Below are 22,745 nucleotides of genomic sequence, written 5' to 3' on the forward strand. Positions count from 1 at the left end.
TCTTTTCTCATGTATGTGCAATGTTCAGTCCGCTTTCTTCTAAATTACAGTATAGTCTGGGTTTTCCGACTGACAATGACTGCAGAGTGTCCAGTCTCTGATAAAGTGCACCATTAAACTCATTCACTTATCTTTTGTTGCAGCATAGTACGCTATGCTGTAGATTTCCTTCACTACTTTGGCCTAACAGTCGTAATATAAACAAGGCAAATTGACTTGTAAGAAATGTTTTCGGTTGGTCATTGTATACCTGGAGTCGAGTGTTTTGGTAAGTGCACAACACCATATATCTATTGATAGAAGTTGTCGCTATTATCCTTAGGAGTCTTAATTATATGATATGCCAGCAAAAGCTTGTTCTGACATTTGACTCTGCAGCTGATGGCTCTTTTTGCTTCTCATTCGTAAACTCTCTCCACACTCTTTCACATAATTCTTGCATAGATAGCACAAGAGGTTAATTGTGTTGGTGTCTGTGGTGGGGAGCAGTTTGTGCCATAATTTTCATAACATTTCATAACCTACAGAGGTAGCCAATCATTTCTGAATGAGGACCTCAATTTATTTTGATGGTCCTTCTGTGGCGCCATGGTGACTACTGCAAGCCTCATCTAAATAAACTAAGAAGCATTGCAGTAAAGCAGGGGTCTTAAACTCCAGTCCTCGAGGGCCGGTGTCCTGTAACTTTTCCATGTGTCCCTGTTGCAGCACACCTGAATACAATTAGTAGGTCATTAGCAAGACTATAGAACTTGGCTGCATGCTGAGATGGCAATTCAGCCATTTGATTAATGCTACAGCAGCTCATGAGTGAACGAACGTGGTGCAATAAAAATACTTTTAGAAGTACATTTTTCCAAACATTTACTTAAATTTACTTGAGTATGGTTATGGGTTGCCACTTGAGCATGCAGTCAAGTTCTATACTCTTGCTAATGACCTACTAATTGTCTTCAGGTGTGTTGCAACAGGGACACATGGAAAAGTTTCAGGACACCGGCCCTCGAGGACTGGAGTTTGAGACCCCTGCAGCAAACTGTATTTTGGGACAGCAAGGAATATATGCTAGAGTATAATAGGAAACAATGGACAATGGATGATCATCATCTGATATATTTCGCCATATTGCATAGTCCTAATGTGTGAATGACGTCGAATTGTTCAATCAAATTCTTAACTAGGCGCTCCATGCCAATGCATATATAGACAACCACATGTGCTGTATGAGCAAAGTGTACTTATGTATGTTGTATTTTTGTAATTTTATGAAACTGTAAAAAAGGGAGAATATTTAAAAAGCTGTGGTGTTCTCTGGCAGGGAAAAAAACAGTTTACTGCACTTTTATCTCAGCAGTCTTTCCTTCTGAGACCAGACTGATGGTGCTGTTAGGAGCATAAACGAGAAAGTCACCTTCCTGCCATTCTGTAGTGATAAACTGTTATATGGCATTCATATAGTATTATAAAATGCATGATAGCATCTCGCTATAGGCCACAATATTTCAGAAGCTATTTATATGTCTCCAGTGGTTGTCCCAGTGACCTTAGCATCTACTGGTGGATGCTTCATTGGTGATACAGCTTTGGAAATGGTCATCTTAATCTGTCCTCCCTCCTTTTTATATACGGGGAAAGCACTGTCGGCTCCCCAAAATTGAAGTGCATATGTCTCGTTACCTGACTTGCAGATTGATTGTCATCGCTGCCATCGCCAGCGTTAAAAAGCAACACGCTCAATAATTTAAGGTACTTTGTGGGCATGTAATGGGTGATGAGTTGACAATGCCATGTGCCATTACTCAGATTGATGGAGTCTGAAAAACATCAGATTGTCTCTAGTCATCTTCCATCATAACATCTCAGCTGTCATGTTTTTGTCCTGGTGTTCTTGGCAGATGACAAAAAAGCCTGAACTGTGACATGTTAATAACTGGCCTCCCACAATCTTCAACAAAATCCTTTCCTCATTAAAGGGCCTGAAATATTTCAGTAAGTAATTTGCCATGCGTGAGCAGCTTGTAGAAAGACACAGCTCCTTTTTCTGCCATTTCTGACATGCATTTAAACTCCAGGCCAAGGAGAATGATATATTATATGGTTTTACTTTGAGAGGCTAAAAGCAGGTAATTACACACAAATGGATGAAGGTGATTCAATGTGGCTGGGTGAAAGAGCTTCTTTAAAGGACCAAAACCAAAACTACGCCTGGAGTCATTATGCTTCTGAAAGAACAGATTTATTCTTATTATCATTATTTTACACCATTAAAAATCTCATTTTCCTTTTGGGCTGGCATTCAGTGAGATGTATGCATCAAAGCTCCAAACCTGGCAGGTTCCAATCAGTGGGGAACAGGAGGATGCCCGACTTCCTGCACCATAAAAGCAAAAATTGTGGAGGCTCCATGCATCCCAAATGGCATGACAAATGCTGATGACTAATGATTAAATAGCCTCATAGACCTGCACCACCTGCTTACTGATCACTGGTGCCAGAAACACAAAGAGATCTTGCTTGAGGGCAGAATGATTTTAACTGCCACCCTGCAGCAAGTTGTTGGAAATCCACCTGTTCTGTAGGAGACGTGAGTTTCAGCAGAGCTGTGCCAAAAACAAAACCTCGAAAAAGAAGTTTCATGTGTGTAGTGAAGAAGTATTTTGTTACTGATCCTGAATAAAATCTATTCTCTCTTAGAGAACATTAGGCACATTTGCACTTCAGCGAACACTCTGCACTGTAAGAAAAAAGACTTGCACATTAAAATGCATCAACTTGCACACGAGAACTCTGAAATATTTATTGGTTATCTATTAAACATTCTAATGATTTGTGTATGCTTCTGTCTTCCACGCACTTGAGCAGCTATTCTGTGTACGGTTGACAGATCCTGTAAGCGACTATATTAGCCGTAGGGAATGAAACAGATCGTGTGGTTCAACTTATTGTGTGTAGGGCTGTAGGTTTAAGTTAGTGTTGACTGAATTGGGTGGAGTGCTTCTTCACTTGTTTGGTCCTTTGACTACAGAGCTTTGAACAGCCTTTGAAGGTTCCTTGAGAAACGGAGTCTCACCAAGTTGCTTGTGGATTTTAGATATTTGACTGGTTTTTGTGTAGCTTTTTATGGTATACATATTATATGCAAATATGATACATGGCTTAGTCAACTTTTGGTAAATATGCAAGCATCCCTGTTAAGACACAAGCAAGGTGAGATTAACCTTTCCTAAAAAGGCTGCCTGTTTCCTTGCTGTGGTTGCTGCTGGTCTATACTCTGTCTCTGCATTTAAGCCGCTCACCAGTCATTCATCACCATATAAAAATAACTCGTTTCCTAATACTTTCAGAATTTGAGTTTCAGGGGTTTTTTTTCTGATGAGTTCTGATGGCTACTGGACTCACTGACTACATTCAAATTGAAAACCGGGAGAGACACATGAATGATTATGAATACGACAAAAGATTTGGCAGGAAATAGTTAAATAAAAGGAAACGATAACAAATAAAGAAGCAAAAGTTAAACCTGCTTTAATGAGTATTTAATAATAACGTAATAACTATTCTATCAGTGCTGTTGATAGAGATTTTCTACCTGTTCCATTTTTTCAATCCACAATAAAACCTCAGAACGTGCAGCATGCTGTCAGCCCAGCAGCAAATGTCAAACACAAAGCTTGCAACTAGACTGGAGTACATAGTGCAGCCTTTAGCAGCTAAATAAGTAGTTATTTTCTCCTGAATCTTGTACAGAGAATGTAATAGCATATTAAGGCCAATGTGGACAGAAAAATATATATACTTGAGGCTCTATTCTAAGAAAAACCTTCTGCAAGGAAAATATAGATATGGAGCTTGAAGTGGAGCAGTTATGAAGGAATAATGTGTTCATTTTGTCATGCCACCCTTTTGCTTTAATTTGCAAGGCTGGATTAACCATCACACCACAGATGCCACCTTAAGTATCACGATTTTTCGAGCAATATCCTCACATCTGTCCTTGTGTCATAGTAGCTGATAAAGCAGAATCTCTCACCTTCTCAAAAGCTGAATGTTGATTTTATGTGATATGGTACAAATTCACAGAAATGCCTCTTTATATGTTAGATGTTTGTTGATCGTGAACTAAAATCTCAAATTCTGTCTATCACTTGTGTCTGTGAGGTGACTGCAACCTGGCAAATCAAAGCAGTTTGCTTCCATTACTGAAAAAAAATAAAGAAATAAAAGAAAACATGAGTTTTTGACTTGAGGGAGGTTTTCTGCACCGCTTATGCTTTTTTTAAAAAAATGTTAGATAATATCAGTATTTTCTAATAACTGTCTCGCTTTAATCTCAGCTGATACCTGAGGAAACCACTGAGCAACAGAGCACATAACTTTGGGAAACATGGACCAAGGGAACACACGGCAAGGAGGGAGGATGCGACAAAGGATGAGGAGAGGATGCAGACATACAGAAGGTAATGAGGCGAGGGGAGTCATATTTGTTTTATAACATTTTATAACATTAGGAAGCACAGGATAATTTTTTTTTTGTAAAACTAAATAAACACAAAACAACAATACAGATCAATATTTTTTCCAACACGTTTTCACTCCTAAAGCGTAACATTTTACGCTAGGTGACAAATCATTGATATATTATGCTTGCGGGCACCTAACACGTCCCTATATTACGAGATCGGAAAAAAGAGGAAACATGAGAACCATTTGGAATGAATCTACACATTTATGTTTATTTTTACTTAAATCGCTTTGGAAAACACTAACGTCATTAAAGTGCTAGTTAGGGATAAGGTTATGGTTATGGCTGGAACATGTAGCATCATTCTACTCGATTTCATCCATAACCCGGCGTGTAGCATAATGCGGAAGGTCACCTTTCGTGTTCCTCAGGAACGCCTTGGGACTTGACAAATCATCGGTATATTACGCCTTGGGAGTGAGGGGAACTTTTTTTTTTTCATTTACTGAGCATGCATAAACATTATCGCTGAGACTGAGTGTCATTGTCATAAATAGCAATAATATAAATCCCAAAGTAGCCTAAATAAATTCAAAATAACATTCAGTGAAGTAGCATTATTCCTGATAACGCATTAGCATACACATGCTAATTTATACTTGCTAGTATTAAACATACAAATAATTCATAGCTACACAGCTTATTAACTGAGTAACTTAACTTAATATACTCAAATCATACTGAGTCAAATAGCAAGGTGATAGCAGAGGCTTGCCTGGGCCAAGATTTCACTTGGTTAAAACTGTACCTCTATGCAATTGTGTTAGCTAACTGTTAGCCTTAGCTGGGTATTACAAACCTCCCAGAATACCTAATGTGACCAAGAGGGCACCAAATTATAATAAATGAAGCAAAGACAATTAACACAGTTAAATACACAACATGATGCATGGCAGTGATATCATCATGCTGAGGTATTGTTTGTTTGGCTGCATTTATCCATCTTTCAGGTCTGTTTAGAAAGTTCCTAGAAAGAAATTATGGCTTGACTATCGTCTACACTGTATTCACATTATAAAGAGATATGTCAGTTAAGATTTTATAATATATTTATATTTAAAGCAAATATATATTTATTCCACTACACACAAATAGTTGGTGTAGTAGGTAGGTTTTATTTCTTTCAGTTCATAAATAAATTAAACGAAAAGGCGAGTACATTAAACTCTTACACAGCGCTCAGGAAAAACAACTCCTGAGATTAGCTTTTAAACCACTTGGTGTTAGCCATATGCAAATTCATGTTCCCTTTATTTCAATAGTAACTCACACCCACACAGAGCAGGAGAATTGCTGCTGGACGGGAGTGGGAAGTGAGCCTATTATTTGAGGAATCTCTTTCACGTTGTGCGCTGGCTTTAAATACCACCGTTTAATTGCTGTGTCATGACAGGATAATTACCAACTAATCAAGGGCATCAACAGGCCTGCAGACCGCAAAACACTATTCGGTGTGTTGCCACGATTCTGTTGGGAATTGTGGTTGCTGTTTGGTGGAAAAATAGCAATGGAAATAATATGAACATTAACTAAAAAGATAGAATAGTGGCATAGACATTCAAAGAGAGGGAAAGGTATTGCTTCAACATGCATCCCTTCCAGCTTTGGTTGAGTGCTAATGCACTCCTCACACCTAGCCAGACCACAGCAGTAACACAAGCCATGTGTCAGATGTTTAAGGGTTCTGACAAGTCTCTGTGCATCTGCTAAAAAGCGGCATTTCACAGCTTTTCTGTGATGCAAATGGCCATCATTTGAAATTCGATGAATAATTATTTGTCTAGAGTCATTCAGCCTTTAGCTGTGTTTAATAAATACACTGATGCACTTATCATGGGTTTTGTTGCACATTTTTGCTCACATTATGAATTCAGTGTGCAAAACCTGCATTTTAAATACAGACCCTGTCAAATTTTTCCAACCTTGAGCTTCGACTGATGTTTCCAAAAACTAAAAATCCAAAGACACAAAAAACATAAAATCATGCATGGTCACCTGTTGGGTAAAGAAAGAGCTAAAAAAGAAAAGAAAAGGGAGTTTGGAAAAAAAGAGAGGTACATTTTAGTGATATTCTTGAGTACTGAAGAAATCAGCATGTTTCACAGGATTGTTGGTTGGCTGCGATTTCTGCCCAGCTGAAGAGGTCTGTGAAACTGGATGCATTTCAGGTGCTAAGAGAGATGAGAAACCTGTGTAATAGCCAATGTAGAAATGTGCTGATCACTAAAATAAGGAGATAAATGGAGATAAAACCCTTTCATAACACTGAATTTTCAGTGTAAGGTCTGCCTATTTTTATGCAAAGGTAAATATTCATCAACAGTGGTAAACCAAGACTGCAATGAATATCAGACCTTTACAATGAACCCCTGTTAGCTGGTTTCAGGTCTATTTCTTTTAATCCACTTTCATTATTGTGATGTTAAGCGTGCAATGTTTACATGCACTGGATAGATATTAAACAGATGAAATATCTGACTACCAATTCTTGACATAGATGGCCATCCTGTCTCTATACTAATTTTTTTCACGTGTTTAGTTAAAATTTGCTCTTGGTCTGTTTATATATTTATATTATACGAACAAAATTATTAAGCCACAACTTTTAACTCTTTGAATTCAGGTGTTTTCTGTCCCGTTGCCACGGTCATGGGGCCACCACTCTACCTACTGAGCTATCCCTGCCCCACATAAAGACCACATAAAGTTACAGCGTGGGGTTTGCTGAGGTGCTTAGTGTTTAAAAGTTGCCAACCTCTGCTGACTCGATGACTGCAGAGCTCTAAGAGCTCTGGCATTAACATCAGCACAAAAACTGTGTGCTGGAGGTTCACGGCATGGGTTTCCATAGCTGAGCAGCTCCTGTAGGTGGAATGTGTTCATGGCCTAGTATTTCTTTTCCATGGTGTATAAGGAGTTACGATCTTTAATTCCAGGAAATATTCCTGCTACATTTCCCCATAGTATTCAGTGAATTGGGGACAAAGTTCATTCATTTTGATCTGTTGATCTGATACATTTAACTGTGACAAATTTACAAATAAGCAAAAGGGGAGCGGGGGAATTAAATTAGCAGGGGGTCAAATACTTTTTCATGGGACTGTACTATTAAAAATATTATAAACCAAATCAAGTTTGTGGTGCAAAATCTTGGACTGAATAATATAGTGAATAGTAATAGAGCTGTTAAATAAAAATAAAAGGACAGAAGGATAAAGTTGTACAAAATTTTAATTTAAATACCTCAAAACTGTACTGAAACACAGTCATTGACTAACTGAGTTAATTTTCACCACTGGGAAATGTTAAAACATGGGAGAATCAGATGAGAAATACTATCAAGGCAAGTCAAATCATAATCAGGAATTGTCCATCGATAAAACAGAGATAATTAAATCTGCAAAACATTTAGGTTCAGAGAGAGAAGCTAAAACATGTTTTCATGCTTAGTGCAAGAATACTTTCCCACCTTGGACCATAAAGATCTGAATCGAACAAGTAAGGGTTTTCTATGCCTCTATCAGAACAACAAACAAAAAAGAAATTCACAACCTTTAGATTGGTTGAGGATCTGCTCACTGCAGAGCTCAAATAGATCCCAGGCGGCAGTCTGCATCTTCAGGGTGGTGGAAAGTATATGTGCTTGAGTTGCAAGTTGCTATATTCCTGTAGTATTTCGAAGTCAAATGAAATGAAGCTTTGATGAAAATGTGAATCTATTAAAGGCAAAATTGTGTGCACTGACCCAAAACACTAATACCTGAAATCACCCCTTGATGACCTGCATGGATTCACTGTCACTGTGTGCACTGAGCTAGTGAAAATTTGTTGAGAAGGAAATCTAAGGGGTATGACATTGTGAACACTAGAGAGGTAGGTTTGATTTTGTGTCATCTCACTGACGTGATTTAAACAAAATGACACTCTGCAGAGTCTCATATATGTGTACACACATATGTGTATATATATACACACACATATGTGTGTGTATTTATGTTATTGCAGGTTCTCCTTGTGTTGCACTGCATGGTGTATAACTGTGTTTTATAGGAACAGAGCGTTAAACACGCAGTATGTTCACACCTATTTCAAGATATACTTGTATTGTGGAAATACATATTTACTGGCAGGGTTGAACTCAGCAGGGGTGCTGAGAAATATACTTCACAGACAAAGAGCTTTTTAGTCCAAACGAGGTGTCTTGATTGCAATACAATAGCCCTCATCAGGGAAACAGAAAGTCTGCAGATCCAACAGCTGGCCTTACTATTTATAGCTCTGGGAGGGAGTTATTTTTTTTTTCACAGTTATGCTGTGGATTGCCTGAGAGCTTAAAATTCACATAAATGTTTTGCAGTTGTATTTGCTAAAAGGTGTTGATTTACAGGTATTCAGAGCCAGAAAAGTCACCTTGATATCCCCTGCTACACTAAATATTTACTAGTCACAGTCTGTTATTTTGATGTGTATGAGTTGTGTAGATTATACTGAGAGCAGGTCTGAAAGATGAATCCAATCACAAAATGTTCCCTTTTCTATTTAATTCATCTGATTAAGCCAACAGGTTCACGTTTAAACACCTAAATGCTCCGCATGTGATTGCATCTCCATCTAGTGGGCAAGGTGTGAACTGCTGACTGATTCCAGTAGTGAAGACTCCCGCAGGATGCTTCCAATTTTTTCTTACTTTGCAGTAGTTAAAAAAAACATAAAAAATGCAAAACAGTACTTTCAATATTTATTTCAGTTTGTTGCATATTCAGTTAAATATTACTTTTAGTTTAGTCAAGTTTGGACTATTCCAGCACATCATTTTCATGCACTGAGCTGAGAGTTCTGGTAATTTTTATGCACTAAATTAATTTTTTGTGTGAATTTTTCTGGTGAAAAAGCCAAATGCCTATGCACATTGCTACAGGATGTTATGAAAAACACCAAAACTGTGCACCAAGCAAGAGTTCAGCACATCATCTGCAGCTATTAAGTATTATAATTTGCTTTCAACTAATTACTCTCAATATTTCTTGCTAAATAATGTAATTGCCAAGTCAACACACATAAAGACGTTACTTATTTTGTTTTCATCTATGTGCAACTTAAGCTTTATTTAAAACAAACAGATAAAAGATATGCATGTAAGATGGGGAAAAAATAGGAATAATAACATTCAAGTAGACTGAGATGTAAAGTATATCTGAGAATCCATCCAGCACTAGAAATACTAAGAAATACTAAGTCACAAACCATGGTCAGACTAAGTACTTTAAGTAATAGGGATTATTTTGAGTTTACATCATTACTGTAGAGCTCTGAGGTTCTTCCAGACCTGATTTGGATGGGACCATGCCCCGAGCCTGACTTCCTTCAAGACTCTTTTCCTTCCTAAAGGAGAAAGCTTATTTATAAGTTAGATGGCACTCATGTTAAATTAAATTTTGTGTGGTTCAGAGGATCAAGCATGGGAACTGTCACCTTAAGAGTTATTCAGTTTGGATCACTGAACACCAGCACCCATGAGGAAGAGAAGTGTCTTACAACAGGCTGCTTTTGCTTATTTTGTTTGGGAACATAATCTGTCAGTATTACCTCTCCAAGGTCCGAGTTGTGTCCAAGTACACAATATTTTTAGTTTTTAGTTTTTCTTTTTTTAGTTTAGGTTTTACTAAAAAAATGTTGTTGTTGTTGTTGTTTTTTTTTTTTAATATAATAGCAGGATGGCTGATTTAAGAACTTCATAAGAGGTAATACAACTTTGCTGTGTTAACTCACAGCGCGTTTAAGCTAGGTTTCATATTTGTCTAAAATCGACTTTTTATTATTTATTTATTTTTCACTCCTAGTTTTAATTTGCTTTTAGTTCCCTGAAATAACCTGTCTCAGTGCCACCCTCCATTGGCGGTTTCTATGTAAAAAAATAAATAAATCTTTGGTTACCCTTGACTACACTACCCATAGTGCACCATGGTATGCGTCCGTTACTGTGATTGGTCCAGGTTGGTTAGAGACGTTGTTGAACTGCAGGTCGGAGAGAAAGAGCAAACAGAGGACCTCGGAGTTGTCAAATGGTTGAACTATGGCTGCGCCTGTTAGCATGTGCTGCCGTCTGTTTGACAGAAACGGCGCTTTGACACGTGTTAGGAAACTGTTTGCACGGCGCGTGAACAGAAGCATCGCGCGGAGCTGTTCCGGTGTTACGCACGAGGAAAATGAACTTGAACTCACAGACTCGACTATAGCTGGTTCCAACTTCAAAACCAGGGCAACACAGGTAAGTCAACCTCCAAAACAGTAACACAAGCCGGGCCTGCAGCTAAGATTGTCCTGTCTGTGTTGAGTCGCAGGCTGAGTGAAACCTTTAAGGAGTAAAGGTGAGAAGCTTATAACCTGAACAGGTTATAAACTGGGCCCAGGAAACACTAAACTAAGGAATAAATATTAAACCAAATGGTTATCCATTATGACAGCGTGGCTGTGATATAAAAGGGGGTCATGGGGTGTATTTTTGGCGTGATTGTGAGAACCAATCAGAGGGGGGAAACAACACCTCACCTGCTTTACGTTTGTCACCGCTTTGTAGTTTTACATACTTGATATCATGTGATAAGATAGATGTGATAGCCAGCATGTTGCAAGTAGGAAAAGAATTGTTATAAACTAATAAAGTTGGTTGAGATTAAAAGTAATTTTTTCTATTTGGATTGAAGTTGTGCTTTAGATGATACAGATTTTGAATCTTTTGGACCGTTTGGAGGCCCAAAGTATAAACAGTTTAAGAGGGTGTTATTGAGATAGTCTACTTCTTTAAAATATTGTTTCTACCTCATACATACATACTCTATCCATGTGCTTGATAATCAGAGATGATTGACAGAGCAAGCATGCTCCTGAATGTCCAGTAGTCAAATAACAGAGTAGCATTCATTGTTCATCTTCTTGCTGTGTCTCTCTGGGTTGCAGGTGTATATTACATCAGTGACTATAATAATTATGATATGGCAATAATAGGGAAAAATTGACTAAAGTGTGCATAAGTGGCTTTTATATGAAGCTTTTTACCTTAAGAAACAATGAAGGGACTTGGGAAGGTCTAAAAAGATCAGTGCAGTTAAATGATCAGCCTGTTGATTAACAGAGTGTCTCCGAGCAACTGCTGAGTCACTGGTTTGCTTTTACACTGGTAACTTTTGACATAACCGCAGGTGCTCATGAGTGATGGGCAAAGGTCAGGAGCTGGGACACAGATTTGGCTTCAGCTGACATTATTGTGTCTCTGGCATGATGGGACTCAGAGGGGCTGTTGTGTTTGATTCAAAATAAGACTGCAGTGATGCCAGGGTATATAGTTTGATCGGTGTCTTTTCCTGGTTCTTTTCCTCCCCAGAAGAGGCTCAGGGATGACAGCATACTCCCCTTTTCAGCATTCTTGACTGACAACTTTGGCCGCAGGCACAACTACCTACGAATCTCCCTCACAGAAAAATGCAACTTCCGCTGTGAGTAAATGTTTATTTTCTGTGGATCCTATCAAGAAACCATTGTTACATTCCCAGCCCACTAGTGGAGCAACATTATTAGACCAAGTTAACCATCGTAATTAGTAAACCTTTCACAGAAGTGCACTAAAATGCCCAAATTCTGCTGACCTACTGGAGAAAGAAAAGGTTTTTCTTTCCCACACAGTAGAGTTTTTGGTTTGTCCCCTCGTTCCCTTTTATTTAGTTGTGTTACTTCAGTATTTATCGTAGTAAAAGAAGGAATTCTCGCTAATGTAGGCTAAAATACATCTTTCATCTTTCTCATTTCTAGGTCAGTACTGCATGCCAGAGGAGGGGGTGAAGCTCACACCGCGGGGCCAGCTGCTATCCACCTCTGAGGTGCTGACCCTGGCTCGCCTCTTCGTCCAAGAGGGGGTGGACAAGATCCGCCTCACTGGAGGGGAGCCGCTCATCAGACCTGATGTGCTCCATATTATCAGTAAGAAACAAGGAGAAAATAGTTTGTGCAGGCTTTTTTTTTTTTCAATAATAAAACAACTTGGAAGCTGTTTTGAGTCATTTCACACTTTTTTAACACTTTGGATCAGCTTGTAGCAAACATAAACTTGCTTTCTTCAGTTTACCGTATGACTAAAATGATGTAGTGACACTGTTTTCAGAGGAGCAAGTCAGCTTTGGCAACCAGGCGACCGATGATTCATGTGCTAACTCTGCTGACTTGACTGCAGCTGAAGTGAAGAGAAGCAATTTTGCATGCATGCCTTCAGTTTAAGGGTTTCTGTGGAAGGGGAAATGATTTGTTACACCACAGTTGTGTTTTTGGTCTAATGATGTATTATTGCATCATTTGAATTTTACAGCCTGATTTTAAATTAAACTTTGTAAGTGAAGCCTCTGCAGCAAGAAAAAGCCTGTCGTGAATGAATGAGGGTGTGTGACAGGACTAGTGGGTCAGGTCTTTTTGGAAAGAGGACCATTGATTGCCACTAGCTGTGTGTGAGGCTCATGAGACTTCATGCATAACTTGGATTTGGTTGCACTAGTTATTTCAGGAAGCAAGAGGATCGCTTGAAATAACGGAATATAATTTATTGAAGTGTGGAGTTTGACTAATAAATGATTTGCCGACATTGGTAGGAAGAAATACACAACAGTATTGCTGATGGAGATTAGAGTTGGAGACTCTGATGAGGCACATTGAGCATCCAGAATAAAGGTGGAGATGAGGAGGAGGCAGAACACATGAATGAGAGTCTGAAACGACTGCACTGAGATTTAAAGCTCAAGGAACAGAGGCTGAATGTCTCACAGGAGGAGCGTGAAAAAGCTGCAGTGAAGCTGGTTGTGTTGTTTTTGTTGGCTCACAGAACCGCTGATGTGGCGTGTACAGTTATAAACAGGATCCACAAAGATCTACTGGTTACAAGTAATGGTAGTTGGCTAGGTTTACTGGATGGATTTAGTTGCATTGTGGTGCTGTGTGTGTTTGTGAGTTCATTCTGCATTATCTTTGCTTAATGTCAAAATGACCAGAGTAACTGTACTAGTTATGGATAATAAAGACTTTAATAACCCATAAATTTATTTAAAGAAGTTTTTTCATTGATAGGCATTCAAGCAAGGAAACATAATTTCCCGGTGGCACAATATGCTGCATAGTAACAGATAAAGATATCCACTTTACATGGCTAAAGATTTTGTTCTGTTATCATGCTGTAATGATTGATTTATGTATGGATAAACTCATCTGTTATATAATATTTCAACCTTAAAGGTAAAAGTTCACTCATTGCATTCATCAGTTTTCTCTCATTCTGTCTTGCCTTTCCACTTCTACTCTGCAGCTGAGCTCAGAAAGTTGGAGGGCCTCAAGACTATCGCCATGACAACCAATGGCATGAACTTGGCTCGGCTTTTGCCAAACCTTAAAGACGCCGGATTGGACCTGATCAACATCAGCCTGGATTCATTAGTTCCTGCCAAATTTGAGTTTATTGTCAGACGGAAAGGTATGGAAGCGTCGTCAGTGTATCAATGTCAGCTGTGTGAGACATATGATCAGAACACCAATAGTGTGCGTAGATTGAGGAGGGAAAAAAGCGACATCACGAGGCTGTAGCTGATTGACGCTGTAGTTTAGGAGTGTATAACCACAAAAGTGTCAGATGGTCAGTGAGATATTTTCTAAATCCCTACGTCTTTAGAAAATATGAAGGAGATTGTGATCTGGTGATGGTGGAGGCCATTTGAGTATAATGAACTCATTGTGATGTTTAAGATGCCAGTTTTACATGATTTTAGCTTTGTGACGTGGTGTGTTATCCTGCTGGAAGCAGCGGTCAGAAGATGGGAGATGTTACTGTTACTGTGGTGATAAAGTGATGGGTACTGAGCAACTGTACTCGGACAGGCTGTAGTGTTTAAATAATGCTCATTTGGTGCTAACTGGCCCAAAGTGTGCCCAGATAATTGGCTGATTGACTGACTTCAGATGAAATTAAACATATTTAATATTCTTCATGTGTGGCTAAAAACTCTCACTGTCTTTATGTATGAAACTGTTCCTTTTTTTTAGTGTTTCCCTAGTTCAGCTTTTTCTTCTAGTGTATGATAGGCATAAATCAGTGTAGTTTTTGTTGTGGGTCCATCCCACAAGCTTAGGGAAGAAGGCTGTAAGCTGTAAACACTGCAGGTGACAGCAGGGCAGAGCTATGGGTGGTTGGCTCGTGAAAGGCAGACACAGATGGACTAACTGAGATTAGGACATGAAGAAGAGCGGAGAAAAGAAAACTGGATTTACAGCACCTGCCTTCTTGTGTTTGTAATAGAAGTTACTGTTGAAATCTTGTTTCTTTTCTTTATTCAGGACAAATTGCAGTTATGCAAACTGTAAATAAAACATAAGCCTCATCCTACATAAAGATCCTGCTTTGATTTAATTGTTTTGAGCAAGTGAAAACAAATAATGACTCTGACCTCGACAGTGTGCTTTTCAAAAGCTTGAGCTGCTGTGGAGGGATTACATGTTTCTTTACAAGTGGTTTGTGGTGAATTACGGACATTAAAAGGTGGAGGAGAACAGACAAGGCCGAGCTTTTCGTGTGGAAGCACCACTCATTTCAGAAACCACAAAGCTTAGTTCTGATCTTTGTTTTTGTTGTATGATTCAGTGCATTTTTATTTCTCAAAACCTGCCTCCAATCACACACCATTCTCAACTTTAGTCGTATTTTAATAACATACAAACTTTACTATTATTATTTATTAGTAGCATTACTAATGCACCTAATGTAAAATGTTAATCTTAGTCACATTTCATTTTCTACTTGCCTTTTCCAGGGTTTCACAAAGTAATGGAGGGCGTTGAAAAGGCCATTGAATTGGGCTACAGTCCTGTGAAGGTATTTGTTCATTTTCATTCATTATTAAGTCTCTGTTATGGAAAATATCCCCACTACGATTCAGTGTCTTCCTTTTTGTTACTGTTTAACATTTTTGCAGTTTATATATAAGTATTAAAATGGGTAAGATTTAATTGCAGGACAAGTGTTTCACAGTTGCAGAAATGTAGCAAGTGCAGAGTGCCCAAAAACTCTGAGATAATCAGCTAATATCAGTGAGAGAAAACAATAAAATCATGGTTAGGAAAGGTGAATTCCCTGTGATGACTTTCATATGGTGTTTTTGGATAATGTGTCAGAGTGAAAGCCTGGAACAAGAGAACAACAAGGGGCTGAGGATGGAGCCTTGGGGACCGGCATTTGTACTGATCTAAGATCAATCCTACTGTGGCGCTGAGAAGTCAAACGCACTGAAACCTAAGCAAGTAGAAATGTTGCAAAAGCTGCTCTGCTCTGGATCAAACCACCAAAAATGTTGGTGGTTTGATCCAGTTGGCATGCCAAATATCCTTGGGCAAGATACTTACTCCAATTTGCTCTCCAATGTATCCATCAGAGTATGAATGTGTGTGAATATTTGATATAAAGCACTTATGTAGGAAAAGAACAGAAATAAGTGCTTGTATGAATGGGTTTGAATGAGTGAATGAGGTAAGTCATATAAAACACTTCGTGTGCTTAGTTAGTAGTAGAAAAATGCTGCATATGAATCAGTCCGTTAACCAAAATCAAGCAATGACCACTATTATGAGCAATTCCTTTTACTTGTTCATAATGAGAGACACAAACTGTTTTGCAGAGTGCTTTGGAAGTTGTCAGATTTTAGTTGTAGTTTAATATGTTTCCTCCAGTAGCTTCTCGTAACCTGATTCCCCTTTAGGAAGAGTGTGATTTTTATAAGGCTTCTCTGTTACAGGAGTTTAGGAATGCCAGCATAAAATAACATTATATGTCCATTACCTAGTCTAAAAAATTGTTGTTCTTCATTCTGTTTTGCTAAGCTGTGCGGTTAGCTTGATGCCCCTGACTGCATGTTGATCAAGAAGTGTTGTGGTTCAGCCTTGGGTCAGTGAAGGACCTTCATTTGTAGATCTTTAAGCATCAAATGAGTCACATTAAATCTGCTAGACAGTTAAAATAAAACATGATGCTGTTTTAAACTTTCACGTTATTTATCAACTCTTTAAGAAGGCAAGAAAAAGCTTATGTGGACGGGTCTCCTTTTGAAAAATTTAGACTTTAAAAATATAGTGAATTATTCCAGTCATTAACATCACTGGATGAATTCTCATGTATAGTACATCAAAGTCTTATAAGGCTGTTATTATTGTGTTACATAATTAAATATTGGCCCACACATCTTCAGTAAGTCATTTTCTGTCGGTTGTTACATAACCAGCTTGTTAGGAAAATAATGGCTCAGTAATCAGAGGCCTATTGTTGTTCACTTCTCTTTGTAGATCAACTGCGTGGTCATGCGAGGCCTGAATGAGGATGAGCTGCTTGATTTTGCAGCACTGACAGAGAAGAAGCCTCTGGAGGTGCGCTTTATAGAGTACATGCCCTTCGATGGTAAGTGCTCACACCCCATGAAGAGTTTCAAATGCTCGTGCAAATGTTTTAAACATCCATTGTTTAAACCCACACTTCCTGGTTCGTCTCCTCTCTGCAGGCAACAAGTGGAACTTTAAGAAGATGGTGAGCTACCAGGAGATGCTGGACCGCATCAGGCAGAAGTGGCCCGACCTGGAGAAGCTTCAAGCTGGACAGACAGACACAGCCAAGGTCAGTGTCTCCAACTGTACTAAATTACTTTGGAGATGAAATCCTGACAAAGATGGTTGATTAATTATTATATTTATACTGAAAAATAAAAAGTCATGTTTCTTGTGTTCCTCTGTGCATTTTCTCCGACACATCCGAGTCCCTCTGATCAAATAGACCTGCAGGATTTTTCTATATTTCTGCTTAAAACATCATCAGATTATAACACAAGTCCTAAAAACAAAAAAGAAGACAACCCAATTAAACACATTAAACTAAAACATCCAAGTGAACAAAGTTTCAGGTGTCGGAGTCCAATGAAGAACTTTTTGTCACTGGTTGTAACATTTGAAAGTATATTTCTCACTTTTTTCCCTGTTTTGAAACAGACATTTAAAGTGCCAGGCTTCAAAGGTCAGCTGGGCTTCATCACCTCCATGTCCGACCATTTCTGTCGCTCCTGCAATCGTTTACGCATCACTGCAGACGGCAACCTAAAGGTAAAGCCGATAAAGCTTTAAAGCTGTTCGTGAGGTCTGTTATTGTCCTGTGGCACAAATGTTCATGTATGCATGTGTGCAATTATAGATGGGCGGAGCTTGTGGGCGGCAGGTTGTGGAGCAAAAAGGGTGGTTTGTGATTTGTTAATAAGTGACAGAATCTTTTGCTGTTACTTGAGTTTTTCGTAATTTTGATGAGAATCTTATTGCTTTTATACATTTTTCTTCACCTTCATGTATCAGTGTCCCTTTTTCTTCACCATTAAGGTCCTTTGATTCTCCTTCTGGTCATTCCCTTTGTTTTTGAGACAAAACTTTTAACTAATTAGAATCAATATACACTGAAGGTGTAGAGGAGGCTGCATACACTTCACTCTGAAACACTGATTTCAGTGGTTTGCGCCAAGCAACAGGATACAAGCACAACTACAGAGCTCTTGTAGGCGCTACGGTCAAAGTTCAGCAGAATGTAACTTTGACCACTGTGAACTATGACGACTGCCTGTCTACCCAATAGGAAGATGGCATCTCTTTCTACTGGTAAGGTCCACTACAGGCCATCTCTGCCTTCAGCTGAATATGGCAGAAGGTCTTTTATTGGCCACAGTGAGCTGCAGAGCAAAGTAGAGGAAATGTTTATTATGATGCATTTGAATTCATTAAATTATACAATATTTGTTTGGGTTTGTATCGAGACCAATGTCATAGACTGAGTATTTCTTCACCTCTCACCTCTTTTATATCCCCACGTGTTACATACCACTACAGCATGTCATTGAATTGTGTCTAATCTCTCCCTTAGTCTGTTTTGACCTGCTTTATTTCTGCTCTCTTTCTGTTTTGTCTTCTCTTTCTTCTTCTCTCTTTCCCCTTACCCCAGAACCCGTCACAGCAGCAGATGGCTGCCTCTCCCTGACCCTGTTTAAAAGGAAGTTTTACCTTCCCGTCATCTCAAAAGTGCTTGTTCATAACAGATCACTTGATCGTTGGGATTTTCTCTAAGAATACTGTCGAGTCTTTACCTTACAGAATAAAGCACGCTATTGCTGCTGTTAGCTTAATATAAAAAGTGGGTTATTCTCCCACTATCTCTACTGATCTATTATTAAGTTCTTAAGCAATTTTTGATATTAAAGTGAACTTTTACACAGACTCCAGGGAGCCATTTAGTTAATGTTTGGTGTCTAATCTTGGATTTGGACTGCATTGCATTTGTGAAAACAGCTTTTCATTCTTTCCCGTCCGTCTCCTCTCTCAGGTGTGTTTGTTTGGTAACTCAGAGGTCTCCCTCAGAGATGTCTTACGCTCTGGCGCGTCTGATGAAGAGCTGCTGCAAATTATTGGTGCTGCTGTGGGCCGGAAGAAGAAACAGCATGCAGGTAGAAATCAATACATCATACAATTTTAGGATTATGCGCACAGATTGTTGTAATATTTGTAATTTATCCCTCTTTCTCTCTTCAGGCATGTTCAGTATCTCTCAGATGAAGAACAGGCCTATGATCCTCATTGGTGGGTGACACAGCTGTACGTACAAAGACCTCATTCGTGTTTCTTTAATGTTTTGTATTAGGATTGGAGCAGATCCACATCCATGCACTTTCCTTCTTAAAGATCAGGGAATGTTGAATCAAAAAGTTCAGCTATGGCTGAACTTCACACTGCTGGGCTGCCAACTAGTGTTTTAGAAGTGGTTGCAGCCAAAGTAGTTATGTCAGTATTCTTGACTCATTTATTTTTGTTTTCCAGCAGGTACCACATCTCAGACGTTCCTGCCAAAGCTACAAGACAGCAAGAGGGCTTTCCCCATTAGTTCCCAGCTTAAAAATGACACGTTCCTCTCTCCAGCAACAACTCATCATTTAGGCAGCAGGAAAGTCTTGAATAGAGAGGATTGTTTGTGCCTTTCAGACTCCACTAACTTAACACAGGAAGCCAGTGTTTGCTGCTCTGGAACCTTAATGAGTGGGGGTACCCATGTTAAGATGCATATCAACACAGAAAAACCTAACCACAATGAAGTAGCATCCCTTCCCTCTGCAGAGATTGATAATGATCACATTAGTTGTCACACTAAGACTGAATGTTTCAGAACACGCACAAATGTCACAAGCTATGTTAATGAAGTCTGTCTCAGGAACGCACAAGCCCTGAGTCCTAATGTTCTGACGAGCCACGTGTCCAGGACCCCAGGAGCAGCTGTTTTTTGCACACTGCTGATAGATGCCAAAATAAATCAGAGAAACCACCCTGTTAGATTCTGCCACAGTCAAAATTCCAACAAGGTTGCCAGTTGTAAACAGTCTGAGAGCAACCAGACAACAGATCTCAAAGCTCAGCTGACACATACAGACGCCCAGGGCCGCGCCACCATGGTGGATGTCGGGGGGAAACTTCCCACATGTCGAACAGCCGTAGCCTGCGCCACCGTTAGCTTAGGCCCCACCGCCTTCCGCCTGCTTCGAGATAACCAGCTGGCCAAGGGCGACGCCTTGACTGTGGCGCAGTTGGCTGGCATCATGGCTTCGAAGCAGACCTCCACCCTCATCCCCCTCTGCCACCCTTTACCCTTAGACCACACCTCTGTCACATTTCACCTGGATGAGCTTCTTAATGCCGTCGTCATCACAGCGACATGTCGCACCGCGGGCAGGACGGGAGTGGAGATGGAGGCTCTGACCGCTGCTTCTGTAACAGCGCTCACCGTCTACGATATGTGCAAGGCGGTGAGCCATGACATCATCATCACGGATATAAAACTCGTCAGTAAGACAGGCGGTAAAAAGGACTTTCATCGTCATTCAAAACAGGAAGAATGAGATCAAAGACTGCACTATGGTTTTCCACAAATTAAACTTTGTGCCATCAATGAAAAACACATCCTCTTGGGCAGTTATCTCTCCTAGTCTGAATCGTTTTGTCTAATATGTAGTTTACTGAAGTTTTATCAATATTTTCAGTGTCATAATTCCTGCTTTTCCCTCCAGAGGGTGCACAAGTATTACATTGATAGTCTTCCTTGGAGGTTTTTGGAGTGAAGAAGAAACTGATTGCAGATGGCACTGATAATGTGCTTTTAAATTTGAAAGAATTTAATTTATGAAACTTGAAAACTGAACACAAACAAAAGAAGAGAGCAGCAAACGTTTCAGTGCATATTCCAGTCAGTCCCATACTCGCTTGCTCTTTTTCTTAACTTGCTTTTTATTGCAGTGACTAACACTACCACTATGATTGTTTTAACCTTGCTTTTTTTTTTTTTTTTTAGATAATTAGGATATGAAATTTTAGTTTTGATGTTTTTCTACCTACCTCTGTAGTACACTGCAAACTAGATTTGTACTACATTAAAGTAGAGGATGGTAGTAAAATAAACTTATCAAATGACTGATAACACAAATAATCCGTTACACAGTACGTTAACCCATTATTGCTCAATATGTTGTTAAAGTCTGTGTTCCTGTAACTTCCCTCCACTTGTGTGCTGTCTGTACCAGCCGTTTTCTTTTGTTTTTGAAGATTATTATGATTTTCATTGGTTGCATTAACTGTGCATTCACTTCACATCATCACACATCTCTTTTTTAAAAAATGAAGTATGGCATGTTTTGTGTTCATTTCCCTCTCAGAGAATGGCAGTATTCTCCGGTTATATAATAACGTTCATCCACTGGATATAACAATGACTAATGTGTGGCTTGACAGGGTGGTTCCACTCTGGTTACAACACACAGCCTGTTCCATTATGTTTTTCAGCTTAATAAAGAAACACTAAAAGGGACGATCCTGGTATTTTTGGCCTCGAAGTCTTATAGCTTGTAAAATGAATGCCTTACGACTTATTATAGCAGGTTTATAAGGACAAACTGAAATGAAGGAGTCTTGGTTTTCTGACTGCATAGTTATCAAAGCTCATCTTGTACATGGCTTGGTACCCAATCTGTAGCTAGTCTCTAGCTCATTCCCTTCTTCCGAATGATGGAACGCTGCAATCACTGTTTTGCTGTCAATGTGGATGAAAATTCCATCATCCTATTCATGTAGCAGCTCGGTATTTTCGTCTCTGGTTCCGCAACACCTGACGTGGACCTTATTAGAGTTCTCTCTCTGCGTTAAGCTTGGTTAGCAAGGACCTTTACTGGATACAAACACTGCAGGTGAGAATCAAACCTGCAACTCCTATTCCAAAGGCATGGAGTCTTACCACTACACTGTCCAACTGCTTTTATTCCTCCTTTTATTTCTGGTTATTCATATATACATATATATTGTAACAGGGAGAGTGTATGAAATAAGATCTGCCTAAATAAAATGGCATATGTTACATTAAAAATAGAAAAGATGTGTGATAAAGGTACGCCTAGCCTGCCTCCAAACAGCTGAGAAAGAGGGAAGGCAAAATTGACACAACACACAGACAAGAGAGTATAGTAGTGTAGAGACTAGAGTAGTGGTTAGACTACACGTCTTTGGAGCAGAGGATCGCAAGTTTGATTCCCACCTGGAGTGTCTGTATCCAGTAAGGGTCCTTAGACTAGAACTCCCCCCTACTAAGCGATCAACAGGGTCCGTGTCAGGTGTTGAGGAACCAGGGCACCCTGACAAGAAGGGAGGTACAAAATAAATGCTATGGCAAGGGGGAGCCAGGACGCCAGGTCAGGGGGCGTTATCATCACCCCCATATTAGATCACTACAATAGGGCAGCAGTAATCAGTGAGATGCTTGGCTAAAAGGGCTAGAGGCTAAGATCAAGGTAGTCAACATAGGTGTCAGCAGCTGGAGAGGGACGCAGTGGTCATGATGATCCACTCGACTCTGAGACCATCACAGTGGCCGACTGTCCACTGACCCTCTTCATATGGGTTCTTGGTTCTGTATTCTCCTTCCAGGGCACAGCAAAAGTCTTCATGTTGGCTGTCCAGTGGATCATCATGGCCACTGCATCCATCTCTAGCTGTTGACACCTTGGTTCTGTGGTCCTGCTTTTGATATCTCAGGTATGGTTCCTGTACTTCTGCAAACTCCCTCTGTGCTACCCTGATCTTAGCCTCCTGCCCTTTC

At 39.5% G+C, this 22,745-nt stretch overlaps 1 protein-coding gene across 4 annotated transcripts; it reads left to right on the forward strand.

Annotated features, from left to right (window-relative positions):
• Nucleotides 1-9,733: 9,733 nt before the first annotated feature.
• On the forward strand, nucleotides 9,734-21,464 carry mocs1 (molybdenum cofactor synthesis 1). 4 transcript variants are annotated; one of them, XM_026151771.2, is made up of 11 exons: nucleotides 9,734-10,790; nucleotides 11,904-12,015; nucleotides 12,329-12,496; nucleotides 13,863-14,027; nucleotides 15,358-15,419; nucleotides 16,880-16,991; nucleotides 17,092-17,204; nucleotides 17,573-17,683; nucleotides 18,942-19,062; nucleotides 19,148-19,210; nucleotides 19,436-19,576. In XM_026151771.2, the coding sequence occupies exons 1-10, from the start codon at nucleotides 10,596-10,598 to the stop codon at nucleotides 19,201-19,203; spliced, it is 1,215 nt and encodes a 404-aa protein (XP_026007556.1). In that variant the 5' UTR covers nucleotides 9,734-10,595; the 3' UTR covers nucleotides 19,204-19,210; nucleotides 19,436-19,576. The 4 variants fall into 4 exon arrangements, with proteins under 4 accessions (XP_026007556.1, XP_026007555.1, XP_026007551.2 ...); XM_026151770.2 differs by having other exon boundaries at nucleotides 9,735-10,790; nucleotides 19,433-19,573; XM_026151766.2 differs by having other exon boundaries at nucleotides 9,767-10,790; nucleotides 19,148-19,195; nucleotides 19,433-21,464.
• Nucleotides 21,465-22,745: the final 1,281 nt, after the last annotated feature.

The sequence above is a fragment of the Astatotilapia calliptera genome, chromosome 19, assembly GCF_964374335.1.
Source record: "Astatotilapia calliptera chromosome 19, fAstCal68.1, whole genome shotgun sequence".
In the NCBI taxonomy this organism is placed as follows: domain Eukaryota; kingdom Metazoa; phylum Chordata; class Actinopteri; order Cichliformes; family Cichlidae; genus Astatotilapia; species Astatotilapia calliptera.